We start from the raw sequence: 23,604 nt of genomic DNA, 5'->3' as shown, positions 1-23,604 counted from the left end.
CTGCATATAAATTAAATAAGCAGGGCGACAATATACAGCCTTGACATACTCCTTTCCCAATTTTGAACCAATCGGTTGTTCCATGTCCGGTTCTTACTGTTGCTTCTTGACCCTCGTACAGGTTTCTCAGGAGACAAGTAAGGTGGTCTGCTACTCCCATCTCTTTCAGAATTTGCCACAGTTTGTTGTGATCCACACAATCAAAGGCTTTAGAGTAGTCAATGAAGCAGAAATACGCGTTTTTCTGGAACTCTCTTGCTTTCTCCATGATCCAGCGAACGTTGGCGATTTGATCTCTAGTTCCTCTGCCTCTTTGGAACCCAGCTTGTACTTCCGGTAGTTCTCGGTTCACATACTGCTGAAGCCTAGCTTGTAGGATTTTGAGCATCACCTTGCTGGCATGTGAAATGAGCGCAATTGTACAGTTTCAGATAGTATAGCAGTGTCAAAATAGCATGGTACAGAGAATTACTATATCTTGTTTTGAATGATTTTGCCTTTTCTGCATTAAAGGATGAACCTGGGAATGAGAAACCTATTAGCAATGCAGAATTCTAATTATGGAGACTGACTATGCCAGGGGTGGGGAATCTTTCAACTCAAGGGCTGAATTCAGTTTTGGAGACGTGCTTGGAACCTGCATTCCAGTTGTGGATGGGGCCAAAATACCATCAAATTTTAGCTTAAAGCTCAATAAATAAGCCTTATAGGCATTTCAGCCTTTTCGAATGAGGAAAAAATGGCACACAAGCCAGGAAGCTGCCAATCAATCAGTGGTTGGTTGGAAAGGGATTGGGGCCAGGGGCAAGAGGCATGGCCATCTGTGGAGCCCTGTGGACCAGATGGGAACTCCAGGAGGGCCAGATCTGGCCCCTGATCCTGAGGGTCCTCACCCCTAGCCTGTACCTACTTACATCCATGACCCCAGTTCTATATGCAACATGAAAACTTGCATGTATCATTTTTTGCATCATGGACCTTTCCTCTTGGGTCACAAAGCTAAGCACTTTCTGCAGACATCTCTTCCAGTGTTTGAATGCCGATAATCCTTTATAGCCATAAAAACTACTCCTCGTATGGAAGCTGAGAGTTCACACACAGCATAGAAACAACTTTAACAATATTTCAATGTCTGTCCGTAGGGTTCACCCCATCTCCTGTTGCTCCGTCGCAGCCCTCAGCAAGCCTTAATGTTGACTTTGAGTCTGTGTTTGGAAACAAAACTTCAAATGCCCCAGTGGATTCTGGTGGTAGGTCTTTTAAGTAGCCATTATTTAATACTATTCATCTGTTAAAAATTTCACTGGGTTATATGCTAGCCTCTAGGCATGCCTAAATACAGCTCTTGGGACTAGCTGCCACATCCTAAACATTAACAGATTCCTTTTGGAATAAGCTTTTGTGGACAACTTCATCAAGTGCCTGAACCTCTTTACACATCTGATGAAGTGATTCCTAGACCACAAGAGCTTATGTTGCAATAAATCTGTAAAGTCCCACAAGAATCTTTGCTGCAGGAGACTAGTGCTGCTACTCTTCTGGAATTTTTCTTTGTCTCCTGGATGCTGAGTTTATGGGATTGTCATTTCTTCACTGCAAAAAAATAGGTCAATACTAGCCCCGCTTCTTGACCTAGAAGCACAAGAGCTTATTTTGTTCTAAGGTATTTGCAGCTTTAATACATTCAGATGATAAAATACAGATTTTAAAATGTCTGATACTATACTGAAATGGATTCCCTTGCACTTACTACACCTTGTTTTTCAAAGGGTTTGATGAATTAGGTGGACTCCTAAAACCAACAGTGGCTTCTCAAAACCAGAGTCTTCCAGCTTCCAGAGCGCCACCTAACAAGTTAGTATTGGATGATCTGGATTCATCTTTAGCCAACCTTGTGGGCAGTAAGTATTTTTGCTGGGAACTTTAATGAGCCAACTCTTTAAGTCATTTTGTTAATGAATGAGTTGTTTCCAACTATTTTCTTGTTTTGCAACAGATTTGGGCATTGGAAATGGAACAACTAAAAAGTGAGTGTTTCTCAATCCAGCAATATACAAAGATTTTTTTAACCTCTAAGCATATCTTCACAGCAACGTTGTATGGCCAGTGCATGCTGTTGAGTATCCTGTTGAAACTCATAGGGGCAGTAGTAACAATGCCTCTACATGGGTTTCTGTTTCTGGATAGGATAGCAACCTCTGGGGGTGAGGGAGGAGCACTCAGTCTCTGAAGGAAGCTGCAGATAAGCAAGTGGGTTTTAGGATCTTAGATCTGTCCTTGTTTTGCAACAACCAGCACACCCCAAAATTCCAGGCTTCCAGATAAGAGGACTTGGTTAACTTGGGGCTGATCACTCCACATTTGTTACCTTGGGGCTGATCACTCCACACAGATCAGTAAGGTCCCATGGCAAGCGATGCTAACGAGAAAAGGAGTCCAAGATGGGTGGGAGCTTTTAAAAAAGGAAATTCTCAAGGCACAATCACAAACAATTCCAACAAGACGGAAAGGTGGAAGACAACAGAAGAAGCCAATGTGGCTTCACAAAAAGCTTAGGGATGACCTGAAAACAAAAAAGGACACATATAGGAAGTGGAAAGAAGGCCAAGTAACAAAGGAAGAGTACAGGCAGGTAGCACAGAATTGCAGGGATGGTGTCAGGAAGGCTAAAGCTGAGAACGAGCTGAGGTTAGCGAGGGATGCTAAAAACAACAAAAAGGCTTTCTTCAGCTACGTGCATAGTAAAAGGCAGAGGAAAGAAATGGTGGTTCAGCTATTAAATAAGGATGGCAAAATGATAACAGATGACAAAGAAAAGGCAGAGGTGCTCAATTCCTACTTTGGCTCGGTCTTCTCCCAAAAGAGGATCTATGACCCCCCTGGCAAAGGCAAAGTGCAGGCTGAAGGGGCAGGATTGCAGCTTGAGATCGACAGGCATATGGTCAAGGAACACCTCATTACTCTGAATGAGTTCAAATCTCCAGGGCCAGATGAACTGCATCCTAGAGTAATAAAGGAACTGGCAGAAGAAGTCTCAGAACCGCTATCTATTCTCTTTGAGAAATCATGGAGGACGGAAGTGCCAGATGACTGGAGGAGGGCTAATGTTGTCCCTGGTTTCAAAAAGGGCAAAAAGGAGGAACCTGGGAACTACAGACCGGTCAGTCTGACATCAATCCTTGGGAAAATTCTGGAGCAGATGATAAAGGAATCCATCTGGAAGCACTTTGAAAACAATGCCGTGATTACTCGAAGCCAACATGGATTTGTCAAGAACAAGTCCTGCCAGACAAATCTGATCTCATTTTTTGATCAAGTAACCTCCCTTGTAAACCGTGGGAATGCTGTAGACATCATATTCCTCGACTTCAGCAAAGCTTTTGACAAAGTGCTCCATGATATCCTGATGAGCAAACTAGCTCAAAGTGGGCTAGATGAAACAACGATCTGGTGGATCCACAGTTGGCTACAGAATCGGACTCAAAGAGTGCTTATCAATGGGACCTTCTCAAGCTGGGGAGAGGTAACGAGTGGGGTACCGCAGGGCTCAGTCCTGGGCCCAGTGCTCTTCAACATTTTTATTAATGACTTGGAGGAGGAGGTGCAGGGAATGCTGATCAAATTTGCAGATGACACAAAATTGGGCAGGATAGCTAGTACCCTGGAAGACAGAAACAAAATTCAAAGTGATCTGGATAGACTGGAGCGCTGGGCAGAAAACAACAGAATGACATTTACTAGGGATAAATGCCAAGTTCTGCACCTAGGAAAACGAAACCAAATGCACAGTTACAAGATGGGGGATACGTGGCACAACAACACTACAAGCGAGAAAGATCTTGGACTTGTTGTCGATCACAAGCTGAATATGAGCCAACAATGTGATGTGGCTGCAAAAAAGGCAAATGCTCTTTTGGGCTGCATTAATAGAAGCATAGGTTCCAAATCCCGGGAAGTACTAGTTCCCCTCTACTCAGCACTGGTTAGGCCTCATCTGGAGTACTGTGTCCAGTTCTGGGCATCACACTTTAAGAAGGATGCAGACAAACTGGAGAGGGTTCAGAGGAGGGCAACAAAGATGATCAGAGGACTGGAAACAAAGCCCTATGAAGAGAGACGGAAAGAACTGGGCATGTTTAGCCTTGAGAAGAGAAGACTGAGGGGAGATATGATAGGGCTCTTCAAGTACTTGAAAGGTTGTCACAGAGAAGAAGGCCAGGATCTCTTCTTGATCATCCCAGAGTGCAGGACACGGAATAATGGGCTCAAGTTACAGGAAGCCAGATTCCGGCTGAACATCAGGAAAAACGTCCTGACTGTTAGAGCAATACGACAATGGAACCAATTCCCTAGGGAGGTGGTGGGCTCTCCCACACTGGAGGCGTTCAAGACGAGGCTGGTCAGCCATCTGTCAGGGATGCTGTGACTTGGATTCCTGCACTGAGCAGGGGGTTGGACTCGATGGCCTTGTAGGCCCCTTCCAACCCTACTATTCTATGATTCTATGATTCCCTCCCCTTTTTCACTCTTTTATGCCTGCTTGCCTGAGACCTTTCCCCATTACCTTATTTATGTGAGGTTTGAGCCAGTTGTGAACTGGTGGCTTTCAAGTAGATGTACATGAGTGAGGTTTGCCTACCTTCATTTTTATTTAGCTATGTTTGAAGGCTTAAACAGGTTTCTTTAAGATACTGAGATTTGTAGGGATACCAAGTAAGAGAACTTGCTGTAACTTTTTTATACTTAATCTACTTTTTAACATGTCTACAAGAAAAGCAGCTAGAAAATAATTCCTGAGTTTTAATGTTTTAAACATTTATTTGAAGTGATGTGAATTGGACACAGCCAGGAGAAAAGAGACTTACTGGAGGTTCCAACTGGCAACCTAAAGTTGCACCTACGACAGCATGGAATGCTCCGACAATGGTAAGTCATTGTCTTACTAATGGGGTCATAACTCAGCAGCTCCCAATGTATTGTGGAAGTGTATGAGGTCATCAAGAATTTCTATAGGAGATACAGAGAACTTGGGAACCCACAGTTGGAGCCCAAATTAACCTAATAGATCCACTTGGATGATATTTGATTGGGTATTTATTGGCCACTGTATGGAATCAGTCTTGTATTAAAATCAGTTCTATTAAATTTCTTAAACTCTATTAAAAATCTCATAATACATCACTCGGCATCTGTCTTGAAAGAAGACTGGGGCTGCTCCCCCGGTTAGAAGTGGTGAAATATGGTTCTTGAGTGATATCAGAGGGTAGTGAACATGAGAATCATCTAACCACGGTTGCCATACCCAAACAGGTTCAATTTTTCGCCTGGTTAGCCCACTATTCTTCTACAGAACTGGAGGTAGCATACATAGGCTTGCTTCAGATGATCCATGATTTCTGAAGCCAGGAATGATTCAGACTTTTGGGGGAACTCTGGCTTAATACAAGCCAGGAATGAAGCATCAAAGCTAGCATACAGAGGAAGGAGTGAGGGAGGAGTGCTCATTCCTGGCTTTGTAAACCATAGTTTATGAAGCTGGGAAAGCCACTGGAACCTAGCCATAGAGTTATCCCATTTTTCCCCATAACAATCATGTGAGCGAGATTGGGCTGAGAGAGAGTGCCTGGTCCATGGCCGGCCAGTGAGTTTGGTTGAGCTGGATTTGAACCCAGTTCTCCCTGTGCTGAGTTAAATGACCAATCGATTGCCCACACTGGCTTTTCATGAAGGGTCATTCTGATGGGGAAAATGACAGCTCTGAGTTGTTTCTTTATTCATAATTCCAGTGAAATTACAGCCCTGTGCCAGGCATTGCAACTCCGCCAAAGGCAACGTATATTATTTTTTCTGAACAATCCATTAAAAGAGAATGGTTGCAGTCTCGGGGCATGAGCTTGGAGAGGCAGAGGGCCCCAGTCCTGAGAGTGCTCTGAAAGGTTCCAGGTTGTGACATGCAAATCCCTATGTAATTGTGCAGAGGCCACAAAGGAGGATTTGAATTGCTACTAACAAGAGGCTATGGTACGACTGAAAGGGGGCAGGAGAAGAAATCCTCATGACTAATTCTGCCTACATTGTCTTACAATTTGTTAGAGAATTTGGGAAGAGAAGCCTCATGTGTTTGACCCATTGTCACCCACTGTCACCTTGCTGAGGACTTGTATGCAGGGAAAATTAATGGGTAATGGATGCCAGCCTAGTGTATTTTTAATGTGCATGGAAGTGGTGGTTCTTCATGGTCTCTGTGCATCACGCATATGGGCTGCGCGCATATGTATGAATGCACAGATGACCACTCGAAGAACTACAGTTACAGGTAAGCAACCTGCCTTTCATAATCACTGTCAGTATTACCAGTATGTGTATGGATTGTAATATCACTGTTCTGAACATTCTTAAGGCAGCTTTTGTGCTAGGAATGTAGTACAGTGCCCAGGGGATGGGTCAGGGGAGAGGGTAAATGTAAAACAGGGCTAGTGATAACCCTAAAAGGACTGTTCCCAATTGGAGGCATTATCACATTACTAATGGTTAGAGTAAAAGCTACTGAAAACAGCCTTTTCCCTCTAAAGGACAATCATCATCTAGTGCACATGTATGCAGGCCATCTAAATGAGTCTGAGTTAAGCGTATGCCTATCTGCTGGATATTCTGGCCTGCCTTTGCTGCTGTCTTTGTTCTTTAAAACAGGAACTGGAGGGCTGAACTAAACATTCCAACTATGCATTTGCTGAGATCATGGGACTGGTGAGGATAGGGGGAGGGGCACTTACAGGAAAGGGTCGGAGAGAGGAAATGTTGTTCTGTGCTGCAAATGCCCCTTCCCTCCAGTTGTTGTGCGAGGAGGATAAAACATAAACTACCTGGAAGGCACTTTCTGGGGAGAGTTGGCAGAAAGGGGGAAGGACTGCGCACCCCTTCCCACCTTTCAGTTCTTTCCTTCAAAGCCTCCAGCCCTGCAGTCACATGATGAGGGAAATATAGTTGGGAATCCTTGACTCTCCCCATAACATCTTGTTCTGCCTTAGCTTCTCATGCCCAAAGAGTGTTGCTTCTAAATAGACTATTTAATAATTTAAGAGCCAACCTGTCATGTGGTACAGCTTTCCTGGACTGTACCACTTCAGACTACAGATGTGGGGAAAGCATGTTTGAATGCTTCCCCAAATCTCTCTACACATAGAAAGCCAGTATGTGGGTTTAGGGGGCGGGGGTGGAGTGGAGAGGGTCTAGTCCCAGCATGTCTGTGCTACAGGAGAAAGTCTGTGCTATGGAGCATCCAAAGCTAAGGGTTTTTTTAAATGAACTGTTAGGATAGGAAGGACTAACTAACACGCTTCCTTTTATCTTCTGTCTTAACTCCATTTCTCTTCTGGGTCCCTTCAGAATGCTTGCCTTTAATTGGTGGATTCCAGTATTTCTGAAATCCATGTTTTTGGAACGCTTGCCCACATGAAACACGTTAATACATGTAAGCACAGAGGTTGTGTTATGGGCTTGTGAACTTTGTCAGTGGCCTTTTTTACCAGATGCTTCATTTTGTGACTTTGGATTACAAGAATTTATATTTCAGGGTTTTTAAGTGCACTTGTGACTAAAACGCTGTGTGTATATTCTGTTGTGTAAGTACTCATTTCTAATTCAGTGTTATTGCATTATGTAATTGTTCTTCCTGGGAAAAACAGAATGGCATGCATTTTCCACAATACGTAAGTGAACAAACCTGCAGCCTTCTTTTGCAATCAAATTGGCATGCTGATATTAACCACTACAGCAGAATCTCATAATCCTGCTACTCCACACTTTTCTTACGTTAAGATCTTTGGGCATGATGGAAATCCTGAGCAGCTTCTAGCATATCCAGATCTTATGGGTGTCCTGCAGGCCTCTTGACGCCAATTATGGCATGGAAAATACTAAGATGATTTTTCTTGCTTTAAACTCTACCATTTGCTGCCAGATAGCTGGTGTGTGCGTGTCTGTACTGCCTTTTTTAATGCATTTGAATAAATTAAATAAAAAAGGCATTTGTGCGTGTGAATAACTGCATGAAAACCTCACAGGCTTCTGTTCACACTCCACTCTTTGTAGGCTTGATTTCAAGTAGGGAGAGACCAATATGTCCCCAAATACTAAACGGAGTGAAAAATCCCCAGCCGTTTGGTTGTGTTCATGAAGGGCTGATCACAACTCTTGAAATATCCTTTGAAGAAGAATTCCATCTCATTTTAGCACAAAAAAGGTGTAATAATGGTGGTTAAAATGACAATTCAACCCCCCACAAATGGCCGGTCAGCCTAATTGCTCATAGTGTCAATAAGAGCTAAAGAATGAAGTCACTAATGGCTTTAATGTATTCCAAATGCTTATTTAAGGTAAGTTTCTTAATTGATGGTGGGATCTTCCCTTTTTTTACAGTTACCTTGAGCGTGGTTTACCCAGCCTGCTTTATACACGGATATTATGACTGAATTGCCTTACATCAAAAATCTTACTGATTTTAATTCTTTAGCTCTTCTTATCATAGTGGTATGTCACTTCAGCCCTTCCATATTACTTGTTGGTCTTTCCCTGTATTCTTTTCATTGTTGGGAAAATCCTAAGCCACCCTTAAGCACTTACAAGCCCAGCAAATGTATGGCCATATGCATATGCATTATTTGCTTATTCAGCTGTATGAATATTAATTATTGTCATTTCATTAACCATGATAGCAATAGCAAGTTGGATTCCATTGTCCAATGGATTTCATAGTTCTTAGGAGCAATCATTTTTTTTAAAAGCTTTGTGGTTCTTCCCCCACCCCCCGCACTCTAGGGGAACATATTTTCAGAGGGTTAAATCTCCTATTCCTTAGGACCTAAGGAAATAGCTGCTATATAGGCATGATACACAACCGTATTCTTGTAGTCCCCCCTTAGCTTCAGTGGGATTTGTGTAAGAGAAGTTCCCAGTGTGTATTGTGCACTTGTGTATTTCTCTGTTTTACTGTAGTTTGTGGGACTCCTCCAGCTTCCCAGGATTTGTGCAATATGATGCAATAGAGCATCCAAAACAGTTTTGAGCAAAGCTTCCAATTAGATAAATGAGAAGCATCATTCCTTCTAGCAGGCAGAAGGAAATTCTGCAAATTTTTAAGCTTCAGTGATTTGGAGGTGGAGGTGTTATACTTTGTCAGTTATCTGCTTGCTCTTAAGCTCAACAATGCCAGGCAAAGAAAAGGACACAAGTCCCCATGCTTTCCCCTTATTTGCAGGTTCCAGAGGGTCTTGAATGTTGTGGATGTTTTGAAAGTTGGGATTTCCACTTGAAGATGCTCATAATCTTAATCTAGTCATACACTTACATATAAAAATTCATAACCTGCCTTTTGATTGAGAAGTTTCCCTTTAGCCTCCTCCTCCGGTTTAGGAAACGCAGAAGCTTACACGTGGTCCCATTTGTCTCCTCTTTAGGCAGATGTGATCAGATGTGCACCTGTTCAGCTTCATGCAATTACATAGCAAGCCTCTAACCATCCATTTTGTGGCTGTGTGAAGCCCATCAAGTAGGCTTTAATTTTCATACAGCTTAGGAATGAGTTGATAGCAGTTGGGTTAGTGTTTTGGGGAAGCTCCCTAACTAAACCTTCACTTTATTTAGAATGCTAGGTTCATCTTGCCTAGGGAGATGCCTACGTATCTTATTTGGATCAGGTTGGGCACATAGTAGTGTACAGCCTTGTACATTTGTAGCTGTGTTTAGTGTAAACACTAATGGCTTACCTGCAAGAATAGTAACATGAGCTTTCTGGTAAGTTGCTCAGTTGCCAATTTCTGGCACTGTCAGTAAACAGCTGATTGGCTGTCAGTTACAGTCAAGGCAATTCATTACTCTTTCCTCTTGTGTTTGAAACTCTTATCCCCTACTATGCAGTTTAACAGTGTCTCTTTCCCATTAGGCACCGCCGGTCATGGCCTATCCTGCTACAACGCCAACAGGAATGATGGGGTATGGAATGGTTAGTAAATGTTTATGTTTATTTTAAATCATATAAGGAGCAGTGTTGTCTTGGCTTGCAGCATTGTTTCTCTTTCCACATCCTCAGTGCTTCCTTGCTTCAGCCCCACTTGTTCTTGGTTTGTGACTTCATTTTGCCAGAAAAATAACTAATTTTAAACATCCTTAACTTCTGCTGTCCTGTCCTTTGTTACAGTTACTTTAAAGTGTGTTCCAGGAAGCACTGGGATCCTTTAATAGAAAGATCAGTAAGGGCAAGATGAGTTTCTATGAAAAATGTCTCCCTCTGCCCCAAATCCTCCAAAATATGCAGCCACACAGTGTGTGTTCTGAGGTGCACTCTGTTTATGCAGAAGACTAATGGTGAAGACAAATGGAGCAGCCAGCATTGTGCATGAACATTGTGCACCCTAGAACATCTCTAGAGTCCTCTGGCAACTATACAGGGGTTCCTTGGCAAGCAGTAAACAGTTCTCTGAAGACTATGAAGGCTGAAAATCACTCCATTACTGCTATGCACTTGTAGATTAGCCTTGAGTGTTTGGTTTGTCTTGGGCTGAATGCAATGGGAGACTAAACCAATGGAATGATTACTATAAATGTAAGTGTTCCGTAATTAAGTGAAAATCAATTAACAACCCTGAACATGTAAGTGAATTACTATCTCTTTTACATGTGCTCAATATTTTTAAATATATATATTTATTAAGTTGTTGCTCTGCTAGTACAATCATCCTAAAATGTTTTTTCTCCACCTTACAATAAAAGTAATACAATATATATTACATAAATCAATAAGACATCCCTTCTCTGAATAACTTAAATAGGGTATATATGTTTTCACATTCACTTGTAGATACATTATATGTTTCTTATATCTAAAGTTTCCAATAAACAACAAAAATGATCTATAAATTTTATACATAACTAAATCAAGATATTGGAAAACAAAACTGAATATTTGGATATATTGCTTTACATCTACAGAAATGAATAAAGCACGTCCAGTTTTTATAATTGTATTCCCTCTTTGTCTTTTTTCAGCAGTTCTGATATATGTTAATTTTGCCATCATAGCAAAGTGTTTTATGGTTAAGCACAGAGTTGTGGAGGAGCCAACAAAGCTTGCCATTTTCCAAATTTGCCAATTGCCAAATTTAGTAACTACATTGTTGATACAGTGGTGGCACCCATTGTATCACCTAAAGGTCAGGTGTTCTGCTGTCTGCCTAAATGTTTCCCATCCAGCCCTCTTCCTAAGATATGAGTGGGGAGACTCTTCTCTATATCCCAGCTATGGCTGACCTGTATTTGTGGTCACACCAGAACTGCAGAACTTCTTTTCTTGGGAGGTCCATTTGGGCCATCTTTCTATTTGCCTTTCACTGCCTGGTTAAAACTGGTTTTATTTGGACAAGCTTTAAATGTGCCTGGTTACATTTTTAATTGTTGTTCCCGCTATTTTAAAGGTTTTTTAACTGCTGTTCTTTTACTGTTTAGTTTGTTTTTATGATATCTTTTGTTTTTAAATGATGTAAGCTGTCCTAAGCACTGTTAATTGTGGAAGGACAGGATATAAATTTTCCAAGTCGAATGTAGAGTAAGTTATACAAAGATGGTTATTTCATCTACTGTCTTTAGTACATGGAGTAGGAGAAGTTTGATATCATCTGGTAGTCTGGTGTAGTCAAAACCACAAAGGCGATATTCGAATCCTTCCTTTCAGATGCAATCCTATTCATGTTTAGACAAAAAAAATCTGTCTAAACATGCATAGGATTGTGCCCTTAGTTAGCTTAAGTACTTTCAATATGAAAAACTGACTAACGGCACAATTCTATGCATGTTTAGATAGACGTTTTTGTTTTTTCTATCTGAACACGCATAGGATTGCACCCTCAGTTAGTTTTTCTTATTAAAAGCATGGAAGCTATAGTTGCTTCCATGTTAAAAATGTTTTAAAATGGGAGCTTGTTTAAAAGAAATGCACAAAGAATGCAAAAATAGTATTGCATTTAAAATCAGTGTCTCACTGGGCAGAGTTTTTATTTTATTTATTATTAAATTTATTAATCTCCCATCTGGCTGGTCACCCAGTTGGTTTTTCACCTCAGTATGTGGGGCAACATGAAACAGATGCTCACTTGCCACTCCTGAAGGAGTGGAGAGGAATATATGGGAAAAAGCACCCCCTGAGGAGGGGTTTCCAGTTCCCCTTTTTTGCAGGTGGCTTTAAATGCTAAACCTTCTTGATGTTTCATAGATTTCCTCTACAATAGCCATCAGCAACCTGGTGCCTTCCAGCTTTGTTGGACTACAATTCCCATTATGGTTATGATAGAAGTTGTAGTCCAACACACTTAGAGGGTGTGTGGTTGGGGAGGGGTGCTTTACAATGACACTAACTACATACAACAATTGGAGGCTTTTTCTGGTGGTGTTTTTTTGTTTTGTTTTTTTAAAAGAGATGGTGATCTTTTAAAGAGATGTACATGAAATTAATTCTGTGGTGTTCTGGATTTTTAGCCATCCCAAATGGGAGGAGTACCAGTAATGACTCAACCGACCTTAATATACAGCCAACCTGTCATGAGACCTCCAAATCCTTTTGGTCCTGTATCGGGAGCCCAGGTGAGTGTTGAACTAGACTATAAAGCCTTAAGGTTCTGGCAGTGCACAAGCTGTCAACAAGAAAGATGACTATTGTATGTTTGTAATGGTATATTTGGTTGTGTTGTCTGGTGGCACACTACGTCTGCTTCAAACATTAGGCTGGCTCTGCATAGAAAGTTTGCTGTCCAAGTAAAACAAGCAGAAAAGGAGAGGACAAGATAGGAATAGTGAAGATAGGGTAGAGGAGGGCTACAAAATGTCAGAAGGCATGAAACTACTGATGTGAAGATAGTCTAGGAAGAGTCCTTGCTGAAGCAAATGTTTAAAAAGGAGTTATCTTAACAAGGGAGGAGATTATGTTTAAGGTATTAAGAAGCACAGGAAGGGATAGGAGAGTTCTCTGACAAAGTTAAAGGTAAGAACCTGACTTTTCTAGCGACTGCATCAGGTGTCACAAATTTCCTCCATAGATAGTCCTCCTTTGTACAAAACCACAAGCTAACTGTGTAGGTCAGAAGTGAGCTGCTTGTAGTCCTCCAGATGTTTTGGCTTCCAATTCCCATCAGCCCTAGCCAGTATAGCCAATAGTGCAGGATAATGAGAGTTGTAGCCCTCCAGATATTTCGGCCTACGAGTTGCCCACCCCAGTGTAAGTAGTAATAGGCAGTGTGCATGCAGTTTTTTGGCTGCTTGTATACATGCTGAGAAGCAGTGGCCAGTTGTGGATTCAGATTGTTCAGGTTACCTGTGCACACAGCAGAATACAATTGTGTGCAGTCATCACAAATGTACAGGGGATTTTTCACCTTTGCTTGTTAGAGGATTCAAACTTGTTTCTATAGGAGGTTGCTTGTTAGTTCATACCATCCACCTTCTTAGATGGAATTGTTGTAGAACGGAAATCCAGCTGTTTACTTTCACCCTTCCTTGTGGAGTCTTGCCTGTTGTACCTTTACAGCTTCTTATCTGCTCCTTTTTTCTGTTTCATACACCACCCCCGTGCAAAAATCTGCATCTCCTACTTTTCAGCTGCATTCTGTGGTTCCTGTCTTGCCTCACACATAAATATAACCAGACTTTCATAGCTGTGTGTACCTGGAAGTTGAGCTTAGGACACTAATATAAGTCTTTCAAATCTGCCAAAAGTTTCAAAACACTGTGACAAATGTCTGGCCCAACTTGCCCTCTCCAGCAAGTGCAGTCCACCAGGCACTGCCGCAGAACCTCCACTTCCATAGCTCTTGTGCATGGAATTTTCCTTGATGCATCCCTGGATTAAATGAGTAGAGGCTGCACGGTTGATTGGACGCATTGCTGGAGAACAGCTCGGAGCCATTAATTCAGTAAAAATGAATGAAGAATGTATTTCCTAAAGGGGTGTGCTAGTCAGAGAGCTCTAAAGAAATGGATACCTCTGTCCAGGTGGAGAAAAGCAAGTCTGATTTCCTGAGGACTAGAGTACTAAAGCATTCAGAATGCAGTAGGAAGTGCTGGTTTTCACATATGAAGCCTGGAATGGCTTTGTAAGATACCTATATACCTCAGTAATGAGGAATGAGGATTTGGATATTCAGTAGGATGCATGCATTGTAAAGCCTTCCAGAGCAAGTGGTAACATTCATCATTTCAGAATGCAGGTAGGTGCCAGCATGATTAGGGACTGTTCATTGTCTTAAAGCAAAAACAAACATGCATCCAAGAAAAGACTTGGGCAGAATACTGCTTGACAGCTTGCTTTTTTCAGCCAGATAATTTTTGACATGGGGAAGCATTCAGTCATGTCCTCTCTCCCCCCCCCCCCCATATTTGTAAGTGGTATGTTCTCAGAAGAGCTTGTACCGTGTTCCCTTCTGAATATCTGCATCAGCCTTCCCCAACCTGGTGCCTTCCAGAAGTTTTGTACTGCAGCTCCCATCACTTCCAGTCAGAATAGCTAGACGTAAGAGATGATGGGAGTTGTAGTGCAAAACATCTGGAGGGCACCAGGTTGGGGAAGCCTGGTTCTAGATTGACTCTTGACTGTGTGCTTAAGGGGTGAGGGAATAGGTTTCCTCTGGAAACCACAGATGTTATTGGAAGCACACCCTTAATTGAGGCACTTGCTGAGTTTGCTGCTGGATTGAGCAGTTTGTCATTCTTCCTTGTGCTTGGTTTTACTTTGCTGGTGTGACATTTATTAGTGTTTCTTGGGAAAGAAATAAAGGCCCGTTGTGGGAGTCTGTGTGCTCTCATGAGTCCTAGCAGTGTTTGGCCTTCACCCTGCCTCCTGTTCCTCCACACTAGATGCATTGTGCATCATGCGCCTGCTACAGGGTTCCAAAGGAGTCTCTCCTTTTTGGTCAGCTGTTGGTGTTGGCAAGTTTTTTATTAGTTAAGCTGCACGAGTGGGAGAGCTCTCCGCGTAATGTGAACCAAACATGTTGCAAAATAAACTTGAGTGGATGAGCCTTGACTTCCATCCATGCCATGAAACTGAAAGAGGCCATTTATGACACCCTCCCGCCTTTCCTTCATAACCATCTACACAACTACTCTTCCTCTTCTCTTCCATATCCACTTGATCACCTCCAGGCACACAATACTAGAAACACGCTTTGGCTCCTGTCTTGTATTCCCTCCTGGTCCCACACACTCAGCTGACTGTGCCCCAGATCATAGAGGAGCCTGTGAACAAGCTTCCATCTTGTGAGAAGCCTCCAAGAGACTGGAACTGCTAGTGGTTCCAACAACTGCTACAGCCAGCTATGCAGAGCTCGTTGCTCCACAGCCGCTACTTCATCCTTTCTTTGCTGCACAGTCCTAAGAAGCAGGATGGTATTGGAGGGCAGGTGAGCAAGGTGGAAGAGAGAATTGGAAGGGGATTCTTTACAAATGGCTGCAGCAGCTCTTAGGGCCTCTAAGCTACTACAACAGGAGTGGGGAGCCTCTTTCAGCCCCAGGGCCGAATTCAATTTCGGAGAAGCTCTTGGGGGCTGCATTCTAGTGGTGGGTGGGGCTGAAGGCAAAGGAGGCATGGACATAGGCAAAATGGGTGGGGACAGCAGTACAACCCCCCCCCCCCGAATACTGTATTTTAAAGCTCTTACTGTCAGTACCTAAGCCTTAGCAGAGCCATTTCAACCTTTCAGAAAGGAGAAAACTGCACAATAGCTGGGAAACCACCAAATGGTTAGTGGTCTGGGGAAAAGGTTGGCGGCATGGCCTTCTGCGGAACCCCAGAGGGCCAAATTGGAACCCCAGGAGAGCCAGAAGTGGACCTTGGACCCGAGGTTCCCTATTCCTGTACTACAGTCACCAAGAAGCTCCTGTCCACTAGAAACCTTGGACTCCTGTGTGAATTTGCCTTTCTTCTTTTAACAGCAGACTCCCCCCCCCCTTTTAGCTACGCTATATAAATGTTGTTGAAGCCCCCTTCAGATTAAAAAAAAGTTTGCCATGTAGAATGTGGGGCTGCTGTTTGGGAAACTGCATGTATGGATGTGAGGAATTAGTTAGGCCTGTGCTTCTCAAGCTCTGTCTTTTGGGGCCCACTTGTCAACTAACTCTACCTTCTGAGCTCTGCTTTCCTCCTCTATAATAGAAAATGCAAGAAGATCACATCAGCAGTTAACACTGAATATAGGGTGTGTGTGTGTGTGTGTGTGTGTGTAAGTAGTATGTATTTTAATAGAATTTAAGCCTATAGGGAGCAAGTGAGTGAGCCTCCCTTTTAAAGTGGCTGCAGAACAATGATGGTGTGTTGTCAACCCAGTGAAAGGATTTTAAAAAAACCACCCCTGGAAATGAGAACAGAGGGAATACCCCTGTTTTGGAGACCTACGCAGGAATATGTTGTGACCCAAACCTTGAGAAGCAGTGAGGTACACAATTCTTTGGATCCTGGCCCTTCTGGCTTTATAGTTCCTGTGCCTAAGTCTGGAATCCTGTTTACATGTACTTGGGAGTACCTCTGAATAAACATTTATAGGATCGCACTGTAACTGTCCTGGTGGCAATGGCAGCTCTGGGAACAAGGATCCTGACTTTTTCTCTGGCTCACCTGAGACACCTGAGCTGCCCTCAGACCAAGCTGTTCATTAGTCCAGTATTGTCCTCTCCAGAGGTGCAGAACCTCAGGCCTGGGGGCCAAAGCCAGCTCTCTGAAATTCCCTTTCCCCAACCACCAATAGTTCTGGGTTTTCCCATTGCTTGCTAACTGCTCCTTTTAACTGGAGATGCCAGGAATTGAACCTAGGACCTTCTGCATGCAAGGCAGGTGCTCTATCACTGAGCTACAGTTCCTTCCTGACTTCTAAAAGTACAGATAGCCTTGGCTTTATGACTGGATGCCTGTGCCCTTTGTCTCCCCCCCCCCGCCCCCCCAATGTAGAGTTACTGCACACTCTTCCAACTTCCCGTATGTAGGCTTAGACTTAGGCTACACTGAAGGGTGGGAGTAATCCTAAAGATGCTTTGTTGATACGTTAGTCCAGCCTATCAGCTTAGACACGGAGAATTGTGCCTTGTCATCAACTAATTCCCAAGAAGGCAGAGCTTCTAAGAACTTGCAAAGGTGTCAACTCCCTTGCAGTAAGACGTTGAAGGAACCGAGCCCAAATAAGCTAGCCTGTCAGAGCAGTGGAGCTATGCTAGGCCTACATGGTCAGTTCTGTTAAAAACTGTTGCAGGCTGAGCATAAGGAGACCTTTCATCACGTGATGTGAAAACAGAGAGAGGCGCGAAGAGTAATGTTGATTAGCCAAAACAGAATAAACTATTGTGGCCAAATGTTTGGCAAATCAAAAGCACAGTGAGAGTGTTGCATTCCTACCCCATTGCATCCTTCCCCTCATGCCTTCGGGTGGATTTGGTTCTAGCCTAGAAGCAGAAGCACACAAGAGGTTCTGTGCCATAGCCAGACCCTGGCGGCACTCCTTATGCTGCTGCAAACATCTGCTTATGCAGAGTTTGCCACCTAATGCTCCAGCTTGGCTACCTCTGGTGGTATAAATAGAGTTAAGTGCGCAGTCTGGATGTCAAACACTGCTTTGAAAGCTAACTTCTAGTAGGGCTTCTGTCTGCTGAAAGAGATGCTGTTGTATCTAATTGAGTCTATTGTCCTTGTCTATTGATCATCTGCCAGACTACTGTCTAAGGTGCTGGTGATTTCTGTCAGTTGCGTCCAGGAATTCACCTTTGCTACCTTCTGCATCCGTCATACCATTGGAGCAGGTTTCAACTTTGCATGCAGTCAGACCCTTTTTCTTTTAACCAGCCCACTTCAACCCAAACTACCTTCCTCCCAACTGCCTTCTCCATTTCCTGCCTTCATGTTTCTATCATTGAGGCCTTCTTTTTCTCTTTCCTTCTCTGCCATCTTCTCTCCCAGCTGTCTGCAGCATCCAGTCCATCCACTCAGAGTCCTCACAGAGCTTCAGGAAAGGATCCTTTTGCAGAGCTCTCCTTCCAGGATTTCTTGTAGGACCATTTAGGTATTGCATGTTAACTCTGGGGGGCATTGGCAGCTTGGATACTGACTTGTGTGTGTCAACACTTCTGCATAAACATCAGCATCTCCTTAGCAATATTCACTATCACATTAAAATTACATGTTTGGGGGCTCTATAAATTTGCATGTTGTGATTCTGTGACAAGGTATAAACCATGGCATCTAATGTGGAATGCAGGAGCTTGAGCAGAATACTGGGAACATCTCTGTGTGTGTTAAAGAAAGCTTCCTTGTAATGGCAGAGAAACTGAAAACAACTGTACTATTTTTGTTGACAGTAATAAATAGGAGTTTGTGTGTGCGTGCACATGCGTGCATGTGGGGAGGATCTTAACCACAGGCAGCATCTGACAGTTGTGTGTTCTCCCCTTTTGAGAGCTATTCTTTCCCCTTAGATTTCTCATGTATCCCGTCCCTATTCCTTCTTGTGAAATAACGCGACCTCACATTCTGTAGAATTTTACAAAACCTGCAACTGAGGACACTGTAGAAAGATGACCAGCAGGCTGACGTAAATAAAGGTTGTAATTGCAAAATTCGTTCATTGGAATTGTCATGCTCTAGAATGTGCACTTTCCCTACTTTATCATGCCCTCAGAGGGAGGATAGTATCCCCTTCTTGCCATCACCTTTTTTTGGCATAGCCTCCTAGGTCTAAAGCCCCAGGCACTATAAGAGATATGCTTCAATTTACTGTAGAAATCTACAATCTCTTTTGTAGTTTCCTTAATGCTGTTTTCTGTACAGTTAACTGTGTTATCTGCAGAACTGGCCTGTGATGCTCTCGCCAATTCTGCATGTGATCACAATCTCCTATCCTCTTGTCTGTAGCTCCAAGAGTTGCAACCTACAGTTTGAATTCCTTATTCTGTACTTGCCTGTATATTTTATGAGAAGTTCGAAAGTTCTTCCAAATAATTTATCCTTCATTATATAGAGGTTGATGTCACTGTACTGCTGGTCTACCACCATGGAGGTCTATCTTTATGTTTAAGCCTATGTATAGTAAACAGAGTTTTGGGGCGAGGGGTGGAGGTAGAGTTTCAGTTGTGTGCAAAGAGGTAATACTGATGCCACCTTGTCTCCTCAGATACAATTCATGTAACCATGCCAGATGGAGTGGGGTGAGAACAGTTCCAGAAAGACACGTGCTCGATGACAAAAACCCTTCTTTCCAGCCAAATCAAAACGGATGTGTTTTGAACTCTCCAGTAGAACGATCCAGTAAAATCACACAAGCCCACAACAACAGTGGGAGCATCAACAGAGGGAAGCCTCAGCACCCTGCAGCACTCGGTATAAAACCAAGAATTGCCACAATTTTGGTGTGGGATCTTTTTTCTCCCCCTCCTCCCCACCCTCCTGGTAACCTAACATGTCAGAAAATCTCAATACCTGTTTCTTAACCTGAATCGAAACAGACACAAAGAAGCCTCTTATTCTGCTATGAAGGGTAAAGTGTGTACCTGGAACTGCTATTTGGAATGAAGAGCTGGACATCCTTTTACCGTTAACTGCAATGACTTTTCTCTAGGGGATCAAATCCTAACTCTCTAATTCTACAGTTTCCTCTCTTCAGTCCTCACAAATGTTAGACTCAATAATGAAAAGTTTAACTTTTTAAAAAAAGAATTATATATTCCGTTTGCATAGACATTCCTTTATGTATTATTGTTTGTATTTATTTATGATTATCAGTTTAAGTAACAGTGTATCACAAAGCCTCCTTGGTGGAGAAATGAGTGTGGATGTATACAATATGTCTCCCTTTTGCAGTTCTTTTACTTTCTTCCCATTTTTATCCACAAGAACAATTCTGATTCAGAGTGCATCTTCACCAAATACGCACCAAAACACAGAGCACTGAGTATGTTCAAAGGTCTGAGAACACCAATTGTCAAATCTACACAAGAATTAGAGGTGTCAGTGTATTAACCATCAGTCCTGTTAAAAAAAAAATTGGGGTGGGTGGGACAGCTGACAAGGAGCACAGTAATTTTTGGACCAGATGTTGGTGCTTCTAGAGAGAACTTTCCTTGCTTTGTGCTTGGCATGTCATTTACCTTTCACTTGACATATGGCCTTTCCAAAATGAATGTGAGGAATTGCTTTCACTTTTAAAGACTTTCCTTCTTTTCTGTACACCCCCCCCCCACACACACACACACAACTTCTGAGGTATTATGTGAAAAACACCTTGACCTCTTTTTCCCCCTTCATTTGGCTAGTGCCATCTCCATGATCATGTACCATGAAATAGAATAACATCTCAGAAGGGAAGTAGCATCTTTACCTAAGGGCATAATCTTCCAAGAAGTTCTCCAGCAGAAGTTAGAATTTAGTAAAGGCTTGTGTGGGAGGGCTTCGTGGTTCATTGGCCTCTCAATGTGTAGGAATCCTTTAGTTTTCTGCAGAATTCGAAGCAGCACTGTTGATCGGTGCTTTGTGTAAATACATCATACCAGTTTGGGCGCCATCTGGGGCCTTAAGAAGGATAGTCGAAGGCATGAAAGCAATTCTGTACATGAATTAAGCATACTTGCTGCATTGTCTCCGCAGATTCTATTTTTGTTTAAAATGTTAAAATGTACGTTAGCAAAAAAAGGTGGATTTTCAAATAAAATGCAGCTTCCACAGAACTTTTGTTATGGTGTGATGGTCTGCAGTGGTTAAATTGATGGTGGGTGGGGTTTTTTTTTGCAGTGCTGCAAGGCAAAATGTCCTTTCGTTACTGAAACAATGTGTAATCTGTGGGGAGAGTATTTCTTACTACCAGCCACGGGCTGAATCCTGCTGTTTTTCTGCTTGCCCCCAAATGGTAGTGGTAGCTGAGAATGCCTTGCTTGGAGGTGCTCACAGTCGGCTAACCTTCTGAATTCAACATGCCCAATTCCTTTTGTCAGAGTATACCACGCAGGGTAGGTGAATTTAATATTAAGGGGATAATGTTCTGAATTGTGCCAGGTTCACACCACTGGGTTTGTGCCATCTTTTCTTTAGTTCAGCTATACTTGATGAAGGGTATCATCAAAAGTGATTTCTCACTGAGGTAGTAAACGTGTTGGGGCTGCACTATTTCAAACTGCATTGTCAGGGAGAAGAGCATGGTAGAACCCTGTTTCTTGATCTCTAGCTTTCTAGATAGAGGGCGTCTTTTAACCAGAAGACCATTCAATCATGAAAGCCCCATCTCCTCCCCACCCCCTCACTCCTCTTTCATAGGGATGTCTGAACTATCAACATAGTGTCCAAGCCTCTCTGGTAACTTAGGCAAGAGAAGCATCATGAGTGTCTAACGCTGCACACATGAGTTTGAGATCCCGCATATTGTTCATCTTGTAATCTCAGTCTTTTTACACTAATACTTAGTTTCCATTATTTCCTGTACATATAGTCTGTCAAGCTGCTTATGATTGTTAAAAGTGCTCCGCCCCCTTCCAAAAGAATCACTTTTACAAATGTCTTGAATTGTTTGTATGCAAGAGGATCTACTGCTGCTGAGGTACTTACTACAGAAAAAAATCACCCAAGTAGGCTTAGCCCTACTGTGTAGAAGGAATTCTGGGACAGATTTCCCATTGTGTATTAACAAGAACAAGGTTTCCTTTAGTAGCACACCTTCCTGCTAAAGCTGGTGCCTGGCAGTGGCTGCAACTTTTGTGTATAATGGTCATGCAACAAAGAACATGGTAAATTGCCCATAAAGAACATGTGTGAGGGGATGATTTTCTTATTCCCCTGCACATGCCCAAACTCAAACAACAGTTTCTTTTTCTTGCACAAAACCCAATCCACCTATCTGTCTGAAATTTGGCAGGCTTCACCCCTAAGAAGGGGCAACTAACTACATCTGCAAATATCATCAACAGCTTGAGAACTGTTTATTTCACATTAGTGTGTCTCGAGTGAATCCTGAAGAGGCATAGACAACAAAAATGCACCCATCCCCTGACAAGATCTGTGAGCAGGATTGCTGCTAGATTTTCCCTGCAAAATTCACAATATTTTACGTAGGGGACAGGGGTAAAGAAATACTATTACGTACACCAGCATGAGCTTTCAACTATGGATTGTGTACATCAGTACTGAATGTTTCTATTCAACATATGGGACTTACTGCGAAGGCTGAATTGTGAACCAGGAAGTCTTACTCAGATCTCACCCTTTTTGCAAACTGACAAGGTGGATTTGGGCAAGCCACCAAATTCTTACAGCCTAAGCCTCCCCCTCTGCAACATATGAACACTAACTGTGCCCTACCTGGCTAAGTGGTTGTAAGAATTACTGGAAGAATACATGTGGAGGGTTTTGAATGCCCTGAAAGTACTTTTATAAATGTCAAGTGATCATCATCCCCTATGGACACAATTCAAAAGTACCCCATGGGGTCACTTCAGAACCAGTTGCCATGGTAACTCTGATCTTGCATTTGGGGAATATACAGTATGCGCAATGTCCACATTCTTGCTAAAGCATCCAATTTAAACCTTTTTAATACATAAGTCAATTGGAAATGTTACACAAAGCCTACTGGAAATGTTACACAAAGTCTCAACAATCTAGAGCCTGTCTATTGTTTTAAGAACTAGTTTCTACTTCCTTCCACATTTTTAAGGAAACACAGACTTGATCATCCGGTAAGTGATGTGGTGAGAAGACCTACTGGTGTCATATTTCTCTTCAAGCTGAGTTTTGCTTGGCATTTCTTTGATGTCTTGATGAATTGGCATGGCTTGGCCCACTATACTCATTAATTTCACCTCCAAAGACCCCAGATCCTTGTACTCCTGGAATTCAATACAGAAAGATGGTCATGTTATTCCGTAGCAAACGTCTTCAAAAACTACTATCCCACCCCCACTCCCATACATTCACATTAAAATATCAGAATCAGTCGCTGATCTAGATAATAAATACAGGCCTGATTCTTTAAAATTGCAGTTGATGATCCATCATGATCATGATGGGGTAGTTAAGCCACAGGTAAGCAAACTGGTGAAATCCAAAAGATCTTGAGGCCGACTCCCATGAGCCCCAGCCAGCATGGCCAATAGGCAGGGATTATGGGAGCTGTAGTTCAAATGATCTGGAGCGGACCAGGTTACCTACCCCTGGGTTGCATTGAACTAGGACCAGAGAAACGCAGGTTCAAATCCCCATTTGCCCATGAAGCTCATTAAATGATATTGGGCTAGTTGCTCTTAGCCAAATTTTGCCCAGTGTTCTTGTGAGGGTAAAATGGGGTAGAGTAGGGAAGAGGTATATGGTGCCCTAAGCTCCTTGAAGGAAAGGCAGGTTATTAAAAAAATAACCTTAAGAGAGAGAAAATAAATGTAGGCTGTGACATCTGGAGAAAACGGATGGCCCAAGCATAAAGGCCACTAGGCAACTGTCCCTGGTGTCAAAATTCCAAGAGTGCCTGCCTCAGCTATGCAAATGCCAGAGTGCACCTGCCTACTTAAGCAGAGGTAGCTGGGCGAGAAGCTCCTGCATCCCAGGGGGCT

General features: G+C 42.7%; 2 protein-coding genes across 5 annotated transcripts in view; one reads left to right on the top strand and one right to left on the bottom strand.

The window, feature by feature from the left end:
• Positions 1–20,739, top strand: part of PICALM (phosphatidylinositol binding clathrin assembly protein) — a 93,198-nt gene extending 72,459 nt beyond the window's left edge. Inside the window, exons 13-20 of one of the 3 annotated variants that reach the window (XM_084842516.1) lie at positions 1,143–1,250; positions 1,770–1,901; positions 1,997–2,027; positions 4,827–4,926; positions 7,686–7,709; positions 9,941–10,000; positions 12,526–12,630; positions 19,191–20,739. In XM_084842516.1, coding sequence (XP_084698642.1) covers positions 1,143–1,250; positions 1,770–1,901; positions 1,997–2,027; positions 4,827–4,926; positions 7,686–7,709; positions 9,941–10,000; positions 12,526–12,630; positions 19,191–19,205 — 575 coding nt within the window. In that variant the 3' untranslated portion in view covers positions 19,206–20,739. Of the gene's footprint in view, positions 1–1,142; positions 1,251–1,769; positions 1,902–1,996; positions 2,028–4,826; positions 4,927–7,685; positions 7,710–9,940; positions 10,001–12,525; positions 12,631–17,980; positions 18,165–19,190 lie in introns of those variants that run through there. The other 2 variants (XM_084842518.1, XM_084842517.1) reach the window with 2 other exon arrangements.
• The window catches only part of CCDC83 (coiled-coil domain containing 83), a 30,164-nt gene continuing 26,879 nt past the window's right edge, over positions 20,320–23,604 (bottom strand). For both annotated transcript variants that reach the window (XM_084842522.1, XM_084842523.1), the window contains exon 11: positions 20,320–22,887. In XM_084842522.1, coding sequence (XP_084698648.1) covers positions 22,711–22,887 — 177 coding nt within the window. In that variant the 3' untranslated portion in view covers positions 20,320–22,710. The remainder of the gene's footprint in view (positions 22,888–23,604) is intronic.

This window comes from Heloderma suspectum, chromosome 3 (genome assembly GCF_057233095.1).
Source record: "Heloderma suspectum isolate Gila_16-S chromosome 3, 16-S_ref, whole genome shotgun sequence".
Taxonomy (NCBI): Eukaryota; Metazoa; Chordata; class Lepidosauria; order Squamata; family Helodermatidae; genus Heloderma; species Heloderma suspectum.
Note: the sequence above shows the minus strand (reverse complement) of the source record. Positions and strands in the feature narration are given on the sequence as shown.